Source organism: Hyla sarda, chromosome 1 (assembly GCF_029499605.1).
Source record: "Hyla sarda isolate aHylSar1 chromosome 1, aHylSar1.hap1, whole genome shotgun sequence".
Taxonomy (NCBI): Eukaryota; Metazoa; Chordata; class Amphibia; order Anura; family Hylidae; genus Hyla; species Hyla sarda.
Genome location: NC_079189.1, coordinates 15372752 through 15383435, shown reverse-complemented (window position 1 = coordinate 15383435; position 10684 = coordinate 15372752). Strand labels below are relative to the sequence as shown.

Below are 10684 nucleotides of genomic sequence, written 5' to 3'. Positions count from 1 at the left end.
GGTACCGGCACCTTACCTGCACGAAGCGCGGTCTCCCCAGGAGGAACGGAGGGTCGTCTGCCGCCATGTCCAGTCGCCGCGGTGTGCTGCTCTCCCCCGCCGTAGGGGCTGCTGGGAGTTGTAGTGCTGGCGGGGAGTCCCCGGCTCCTCCTGCCCTCATCTTTCGGCTGCAGCCGCTACTCTCTGTATGGAAACAGGAGGGGCACCTAGCCCCGCTCCTCTACGTGTGACGTCAGACGCAGGCAATCGCTGAGAGTCATGGGAGATGTAGTCCTGACTTTCTTTACTACATTGCATTACATTACTGTACTTATCCCGTATATACCCCAGAGCTGCACTCACTATTCTGCTGGTGAGGTCACTGTGTACATACATTACTTATCCTGTACTGATCCTGAGTTATATCCTGTATTATACCCCAGAGCTGCACTCACTATTCTGCTGGTGAGGTCACTGTGTAAATACATTACTTACCCTGTACTGATACTGAGTTATATCTTGTATTATACCCCAGAGCTGCACTCACTATTCTGCTGGTGAGGTCACTGTGTACATACATTACATTACTTATCCTGTACTGATCCTGAGTTATATCCTGTATTATACCCCAGAGCTGCACTCACTATTCTGCTGGTGAGGTCACTGTGTACATACATTACTTACCCTGTACTGATACTGAGTTATATCTTGTATTATACCCCAGAGCTGCACTCACTATTCTGCTGGTGCAGTCACTGTGTTACATTACTTATCCTGTACTGATCCTGAGTTATATCCTGTATTATACTCCAGAGCTGTACTCACTATTCTGCTGGTGAGGTCACTGTGTACATACATTACATTACTTATCCTGTACTGATCCTGAGTTATGTCCTGTATTATACTCCAGAGCTGTACTCACTATTCTGCTGGTGAGATCACTGTGTACATACATTACATTACTTATCCTGTATTATACTCCAGAGCCGTACTCACTATTCTGCTGGTGAGATCACTGTGTCCATACATTACATTACTTATCCTGTACTGATCCTGAGTTATATCCTGTATTATACTCCAGAGCTACACTCACTATTCTGCTGGTGGGATCACTGTGTATATACATTACATTACTTATCCTGTACTGATCCTGAGTTATATCCTGTATTATACTCCAGAGCTGTACTCACTATTCTGCTGGTGAGATCATTGTGTACATACATTACATTACTTATCCTGTACTGATCCTAAGTTATATCCTGTGTTATACTCTAGAGCTGTACTCACTATTCTGCTGGTGCAGTCACTGTGTACATACATTACATTACTTATCCTGTACTGATCCTAAGTTATATCCTGTGTTATACTCTAGAGCTGTACTCACTATTCTGCTGGTGGGGTCACAGTGTACATACATTACATTACTTATCCTGTACTGATCCTGAGTTATATCCTGTATTATACTCCAGAGCTGTACTCACTATTCTGCTGGTGAGGTCACTGTGTACATACATTACATTACTTATCCTGTACTGATCCTGATTATATCCTGTATTATACTCCAGAGCTGTACTCACTATTCTGCTGGTGATGTCACTGTGTACATACATTACATTACTTACCCTGTACTGATACTGAGTTATATCTTGTATTATACCCCAGAGCTGTACTCACTATTCTGCTGGTGAGATCACTGTGTACATACATTACTTATCCTGTACTGATCCTGAGTTATATCCTGTATTATACTCCAGAGCTGTACTCACTATTCTGCTGGTGAGGTCACTGTGTACATACATTACATTACTTATCCTGTACTGATCCTGAGTTATATCCTGTATTATACTCAAGAGCTGTACTCACTATTCTGCTGGTGAGGTCACTGTGTTAATACATTACATAACTTACCCTGTACTGATACTGAGTTATATCTTGTATTATACCCCAGAGCTGCACTCACTATTCTGCTGGTGCAGTCACTGTGTTACATTACTTATCCTGTACTGATCCTGAGTTATATCCTGTATTATACTCCAGAGCTGTACTCACTATTCTGCTGGTGAGATCACTGTGTCCATACATTACATTACTTATCCTGTACTGATCCTGAGTTATGTCCTGTATTATACTCCAGAGCTGTACTCACTATTCTGCTGGTGGGGTCACAGTGTACATACATTACATTACTTATCCTGTACTGATCCTGAGTTATATCCTGTATTATACTCCAGAGCTGTACTCACTATTCTGCTGGTGAGGTCACTGTGTTACATTACTTATCCTGTACTGATCCTGAGTTATATCCTGTATTATACTCCAGAGCTGTACTCACTATTCTGCTGGTGAGGTCACTGTGTTACATTACTTATCCTGTACTGATCCTGAGTTATATCCTGTATTATACTCCAGAGCTGTACTCACTATTCTGCTGGTGAGGTCACTGTGTTACATTACTTATCCTGTACTGATCCTGAGTTATATCCTGTATTATACTCCAGAGCTGTACTCACTATTCTGCTGGTGAGGTCACTGTGTTACATTACTTATCCTGTACTGATCCTGAGTTATATCCTGTATTATACTCCAGAGCTGTACTCACTATTCTGCTGGTGAGGTCACTGTGTTACATTACATTACTTATCCTGTACTGATCCTGAGTTATATCCTGTATTATACTCCAGAGCTGTACTCACTATTCTGCTGGTGGGGTCACTGTGTACAAACATTACATTACTTATCCTGTACTGATCCCGAGTTATATCCTGTATTATACTCCAGAGCTGTACTCACTATTCTGCTGGTGAGGTCACTGTGTACATACATTACATTACTTATCCTGTACTGATCCCGAGTTATATCCTGTATTATACTCCAGAGCTGTACTCACTACTCTGCTGGTGAGGTCACTGTGTACATACATTACATTACTTATCCTGTACTGATCCTGAGTTATATCCTGTATTATACTGCAGAGCTGTACTCACTATTCTGCTGGTGGGGGTCACTGTATACATACATTACATTACTTATCCTGTACTGATCCTGAGTTATATCCTGTATTATACCCCAGAGCTGTACTCACTATTCTGCTGGTGAGGTCACTGTGTACATACATTACATTACTTATCCTGTACTGATCCTAAGTTATATCCTGTGTTATGCTCCAGAGCTGCACTCACTAATCTGCTGGTGAGATCACTGTGCACATGCATTACATTACTTATCCTGTACTGATCCTGAGTTATATCCTGTATTATACTCCAGAGCTGCACTCACTAATCTGCTGGTGAGGTCACTGTGCACATGCATTACATTACTTATCCTGTACTGATCCTGAGTTATATCCTGTATTATACTCCAGAGCTGCACTCACTAATCTGCTGGTGGGGTCACTGTGTACATACATTACATTACTTATCCTGTACTGATCCTGAGTTATATCCTGTATTATATTCCAGAGCTGCACTCACTATTCTGCTGGTGAGGTCACTGTGTACATACATTACATTACCTATCCTGTACTGATCCTGAGTTATATCCTGTATTATACTCCAGAGCTGTACTCACTATTCTGCTGGTGAGGTCACTGTGTACATACATTACATTACTTATCCTGTACTGATCCTGAGTTATATCCTGTATTATACTCCAGAGCTGTACTCACTATTCTGCTGGTGAGGTCACTGTGTACATTCATTACATTACTTATCCTGTACTGATCCTGAGTTATATCCTGTATTATACTCCAGAGCTGCACTCACTAATCTGCTGGTGAGGTCACTGTGCACATGCATTACATTACTTATCCTGTACTGATCCTGAGTTATATCCTGTATTATACTCCAGAGCTGCACTCACTAATCTGCTGGTGGGGTCACTGTGTACATACATTACATTACTTATCCTGTACTGATCCTGAGTTATATCCTGTATTATATTCCAGAGCTGCACTCACTATTCTGCTGGTGAGGTCACTGTGTACATACATTACATTACCTATCCTGTACTGATCCTGAGTTATATCCTGTATTATACTCCAGAGCTGTACTCACTATTCTGCTGGTGAGGTCACTGTGTACATACATTACATTACTTATCCTGTACTGATCCTGAGTTATATCCTGTATTATACCCCAGAGCTGCACTCACTATTCTGCTGGTGAGGTCACTGTGTACATACATTACATTACTTATCCTGTACTGATCCTGAGTTATATCCTGTATTATACTCCAGAGCTGTACTCACTATTCTGCTGGTGAGGTCACTGTGTACATTCATTACATTACTTATCCTGTACTGATCCTGAGTTATATCCTGTATTATACTCCAGAGCTGTACTCACTATTCTGCTGGTGATGTCACAGTGTCCATACATTACATTACACCACTGTGTTCTTTTTTTTTGTCCCCTTCTCGGGATCCATGTCTCCTTACAAAGTCTCTGTTCTCTACAGGCAGCTCTTTCCCTCTCATGGTTTGGTTTTTGCTCTGATATACATTGTCAGCTGTGAGACCTTATATAGACAGGGCGGTGTCTTTCCCAAATCCTGTCCAATCAGATGAATTTACCCCCAAGTGATTTCGACCAAGGTGTAAAAACATGTCAGAGATGATGTATTAATATATTTAAATATATAAGACATATTCTCAGTTATGGGGTTGTAGTTTTTGCAACTGGATCATGTTTTTAGGTTCGGACTACTCTATGGCCATCTCAGCCCCGTCATACATGTGCATGCTATGGACCTGCAACCATCAGACTGTCACAGAGTAGATCAGTGTTTCCCAACCGGGATGCCTCCAGCTGTTGCAAAGCTACAACTCCCAGCATGCCCGGACAGCCGAAGGCTGTCCGGGCACGCTGGGAGTTGTAGTTTTGCAACAGCTGGAGGCACCCTGGTTGGGAAACACTGGAGTAGATAGTGGAGCAGTCTATATTCCATTCTTAGTCCCCACTAAGAATCAACAAGCAGCAGTAGAGTCAAAGTATGGAAGAGATGGTCACAGCCGGGTCATAGAGCAGAACTGGAGGACAAACCATGAGCAGAACTCGATGGTGTTTTGGATGCGTTCCAAGTTGATGTCCTGCTCCAAATTAGATAAATACGTGCACGGAGAAAACACACACTGACGCTCTCGTTGGCTCAAAGCAGTTCTCTGATTGATGTCCTAGGTTGATGTCCTGCTCCAAATTAGATAAATACGTGCACGGAGAAAACACACACTGACACTCTCGTTGGCTCAAAGCAGTTCTCTGATTGATGTCCTAGGTTGATGTCCTGCTCCAAATTAGATAAATACGTGCACGGAGAAAACACACACTGACGCTCTCGTTGGCTCAAAGCAGTTCTCTGCTTGTTGTCCTAGGTTGATGTCCTGCTCCAAATTAGATAAATACGTGCACGGAGAAAACACACACTGACGCTCTCGTTGGCTCAAAGCAGTTCTCTGATTTATTGTACAGTGATCCCCCGACCTACGATGGCCCCGACATGCGATCATTTCAACATACGATGGCACTTCAGAGGCCATCGCATGTTGAAGGCAGAATCAACATACAATGCTTTTGTATGTCGGGGCCATCGCATAAACGGCTATCCGGCAGCGCAAGGTAATTGCCGATACCGATAATGCCCAAAATCGTGATTATCGGCCGATAATATCGACCATACCGATAATCGGTCGATCCCTATACCCCATATAGCTTTTCACTTCGTTAGCACCTCCACTCTTGCCGACACACCTGGTCCCCCGCAGCGCGGTCTTCGGACATTGTTCTGGTGCCGGTTGGCTTGTTTCTATACAGACCTATAGCTTTGGTCTACACAAGTGTTACTAGTGACTGGGGATATACTGAAGCCATATGGAACATTGCCAATACCTAAGGATATCCTATCCTCACCTCCATGATGGGGATCTCCCGTGCTCTGCGTTCAGGCTCCAGACAGAATACATCTCCCTAATAATACACCATGTGACTTCAGCCGTCTTCACCTCATCTTCAGATAAACGCTTCCTGAATATATATCACCGTATTCCTCCAGAAGAGATAATTTCTATAAGTGAACGAGCGCGGGCCGTGCCGACGGCGTGGAGGTAATGAGAACAATGCTTCACGGGGAGACAAGTAAATGCTATCATCTATTATTCCGGACGTCTCCCGACTGGTGCGCGCAGTCATTCTGCAGCACTGGACGATTTGCGGACGGGAAGTCATTTATTGACTTTGGCGCTTGCTGAACCAGCAACCAATGTAATGAATACAGTGACTGGGGGCAAATTGGTGCCGTGGTGAAATTATTACAAACACGATGGCATCTACTATGCTTAGATTGTCTTCTGTCTGTAATACAGGATCTTCATTCTGATCACAATTCGTTCTGAGGCTGCATTATACCATCTACGCCAACTGATATATATATATATATATATATATATATATACACTGCTCAAAAATAAAGGGAGCACTTAAACAACACAATATAACTCCAAGTCAATGACACTTCTGTGAAATCCCACTGTCCACTCAGGAAGAAACACTGATTGACAATCAATTTCACATGATGTTGTGCAAATGGAACAGACAACAGGTGGAAATTATAGGCAATTAGCAAGATCAAGGAGTGGTTCTGCAGGTGGTGACCACAGATCACTTCTCAGTTCCTATGCTTCCTGGCTGATGTTTTGGTCACTTTTGAATACTGGCGGTGTTTTCACTCTAGTGGTAGCATGAGACGGAGTCTACAACCCACACAAGTGGCTCAGGTAGTGCAGCTCATCCAGGATGGCACATCAATGCGAGCTGTGGCAAGAAGGTTTGCTGTATCTGTCAGAGCATGGAGGCGCTACCAGGAGACAGGCCAGTACATCAGGAGACGTGTAGAAGGCTGTAGGAGGGCAACAACCCAGCACCAGGACCGCCAGCTCCGCCTTTGTGCAAGGAGGAGCACTGCCAGAGCCCTGCAAAATGACCTCCAGCAGGCCTCAAATGTGCATGTGTCCTCTCAAACTGTCAGAAACAGACTCCATGAGGGTGGTATGAGGGCCCGACGTCCACAGGTGGGGGTTGTGCTTACTGCCCAACACTGTGCAGGACATTTGGTATTTGCCAGAGAACACCAAGATTGGCAAATTCGCCACTGGCGCCCTGTGCTCTTCACAGATGAAAAAGGTTCACACTGAGCACATGTGACAGACGTGACAGAGTCTGGAGACGCCGTGGAGAACGTTCTGCTGCCTGCACCATCCTCCAGCATGACTGGTTTGGAGGTGGGTCAGTAATGCTGTAGGGTGGGATTTCTTTGGGGGGCCGCAGAGCCCTCCATGTGCTTGCCAGAGGTAGCCTGACTGCCATTAGGTACTGAGATGAGATCCTCAGACCCCTTGTGAGACCATATGCTGGTGCGGTTGGCCCTGGGTTCCTCCTAATACAAGACAATACTAGACCTCATGTGGCTGGAGTGTGTCAGCAGTTCCTGCAAGAGGAAGGCATTGATGCTATGGACTGGCCGCCCGTTCCCCAGACCTGAATCGGATTGAGCACATCTGGGACATCATGTCTCGCTCAATCCACCACAGACTGTCCAGGAGTTGGCGGATGCTTTAGTCCAGGTCTGGGAGGACATCCCTCAGGAGACCATCCGTCACCTCATCAGGATCATGCCCAGGCATTGTAGGGAGGTCATACGGGCACGTGGAGGCCACACACACTACTGAGCCTCATTGGGACTTGTATTAAGGACATTACATAAAGTTGGATCAGCCTGTAGTGCGGTTTTCCACTTAGATTTTGAGTGTGACTCCATATCCAGACCTCCATGGGTTGATACATTTGATTTCCATTGATAATTTTTGTGTGATTTTGTTGTCAGCGAATTCAACTATGTAAAGACAAAAGTATTTCATACGATTAGTTCATTCATTCAGATCTAGGATGTGTTATCTTAATGTCCCCTTTATATTTTTGAGCAGCGTATATATATATATATATATATATATATATATATAATGTTCCAGCATAACTTCTGAACACTTGGAGATATTTCAATTAAACTCTGTACATGTTTCTTATGTGTCAAGTAAAAATATTGTACAGTTAAAGGGGTACTCCGCCCCTAGACATCTTCTTATCCCTTATCCAAAGCATACTGCCTGCCACCCAGCTTTCCTAGTCTCCTGAAGAGTTCCAATATAGTTGCTTTACCAAACAATGTTTCTCTTCAGGAGACTTGTTGAGCTGAGTGGCAGGCAGGACACAGTGCAGGGCTTTAAGTAACCCCCCTCCAGCTTTCCCAATCTCCTGAACAGATTATCCGTCTAGTGAAGAAGCCATATTGCAGACATGAAAAGAAGTAACAGATTTCCCTTAGCTTCTGATTATACGGAAATGACATTGATTTCATTATTGATTAGTTAATTCTTGATTGATTATTTTAGGGTGTGAACATGTCTCCCAGCAAAACGCAAAAAAAAAAAACTTTTTGGACAATAGTTTTTTTTGTGTGACATTTTTACATTAAAGGGGTTATCCAGGGAAAAACTTTTTTTATATATATCAACTGGCTCCAGAAAGTTTAACAGATTTGTACATTAAAAAAAAATCTCAATCCTTTCAGTACTTATGAGCTGCTGAAGTTGAGTTGTTCTTTTCTGTCTAAGTGCTCTCTGATGACACGTGTCTCTGGAGCCAGAAAGTTTTACAGATTTGTAAATTACTTCTATTAAATAAATCTCCATCCTGAGTCATCTCAAATGACTTCTATTAAAAAATCTTAAAGGGGCTATCCAGGAAAAAACTTTTTTTTATATATCAACTGGCTCCAGAAAGTTTAACAGATTTGTAAATTACTTCTATTAAAAAAATCTCAATCCTTTCAATCTGGGGGAACGGCGGGAGTGTCCCCCGAATGACTAGGCTGCCCGCACCGGTCCCAGTCATTTGCACTAAGCAAGCACCGTTTACCACGTGATGGTGGTTTCTTGCAAATATGTGTAGTATATATGTATAGCCGTATCAGATATTTCCTGTTCTTTCTATACATTTCTATTATTCCGTCATTTTCTTAAAGGGGTATTCCACGAAAACAAAAAAAAATACGTTTTTTTATATATATCAACTGGCTCCAGAAAGTTAAACAGATTTTGTAAATGACTTCTATTAAAAAAAAAATCTTAATCCTTTCAGTACTTATGAGCTGCTGAAGTTGAGTTGTTCTTTTCTGTCTAAGTGCTCTCTGATGACACCTGTCTCTGGAACCGTCCAGTTTAGAAGCAAATCCCCATAGCAAACCTCTTCTACTCTGTGCAGTTCCCGAGACAAGCAGAGATGTCAGCAGAGAGCACTCTTGCCAGACAGAAAAGAACAACTCACCTTCAGCAGCTGATAATTATTGAAAGGATTAAGATTTTTTAATAGAAGTCATTTACAAATCTGTTTAACTTTCTGGAGCCATTTGATATTATAAAATAAAAAAAATAAAAAAATACCCCTTCAATCACTCCTTTAGCCAATACCCAAAAAGAACTGTATAAGGTAAAAAAATTTACTTTTTTTTTTCTTTCGAATTTGCCACAAAAAAAAATCGAGTCTGTAATCTGTAAAATGTGCCCGCATTTTGCGGGAATATCCTAGCCCAAACTACAAAACGCGCCAAAAAATATTAGCCAGCGTGAACACCACCTAAGCCTTTTTGACAACCTAAAAATGCTGGATTTGGGGTGACAGCTGAATTATACGGCCAGTTGTGTGTGGACAAGACGACCGTCCTCAAATTCTTGTTTTCTTAACAATTTAGAATTTTCTTACCCCCCTCCCCTCAGTTTGGTTTCTTCCTTCCCTCTGATTGATATAAGTCAATAAAGACCAATAACCCGTTTCCTTTCCCTATATGAATGGATTACCATCTATGACATTTAATAGAGGCTTAAGCCGTTCTTCTTACACTAAGAAAACAAGACAACTCCATAGACTTGTAAGAAAATCCAATTTTGTTTCCCATAAAATGAACGGAATGTCGGACGTCTTAACAAAACTGTGATCCTGACGCGCGGAGACAGCTGCGCGCGGACCCAGATTTTATGTTATTACATCTGACATTACTCTACTTTCCGCCTAATAATTGTTAGAGATGGACGATTACGGCCGGGCGATGGGGCGGCAGCTGCTGGAGATAAGCGCGGTGATCTGGTTTATTTAATACTTCATCGGTTTTCACAGACTGCTCCGCATTTTTGTGAATATTGAGGTCAAAGTTCCTGTACTTATGATCTGGTGATTTGAGCAATTGGAAGAGGAGGTTAAATTACTATGTCAACATTAGTGTTAGTGAGATAATTGTATAACCGCTTAGGGGGGGTTAACATATGTCCAGTAGAGCTTCCCCTAGTGGGGTTGCACAAGATTAAAAATAAATAAATAAAAAAAACAATTCCTGGTTGAGGAGGGTGTCATATAGACGTGTGGAGACTTATAGGCCATTCGTGCTCCACTGAGACCTTAGTGAAGAAAGAATAGGCAAAGCAGCTCTCCCATGTCAACTTTCCCTTAAAGGGGTACTCCAGTGGAAAACTTTTTTTTTTTTTAAATCAACTGGTGCCAGAAAGTTAAACAGATATTTGTAAATTACTTCTATAAAAAAATCTTAACCCTTCAGTACTTATTAGCTGCTGAATACTACAGAGGAAATTATTTTCTTTTTGTAACAC

The 10684-nt window shown here is 42.4% G+C and overlaps 1 protein-coding gene across 1 annotated transcript in view; it reads right to left on the bottom strand.

Annotated features, from left to right (window-relative positions):
* Positions 1-319, bottom strand: part of SFXN5 (sideroflexin 5) — a 296507-nt gene extending 296188 nt beyond the window's left edge. Inside the window, exon 1 of the mRNA XM_056552672.1 lies at positions 17-319. Within this exon, the coding sequence (XP_056408647.1) occupies positions 17-160 (144 nt within the window). The 5' untranslated portion in view covers positions 161-319. The remainder of the gene's footprint in view (positions 1-16) is intronic.
* Between the last annotated feature and the right edge of the window lie 10365 nt (positions 320-10684).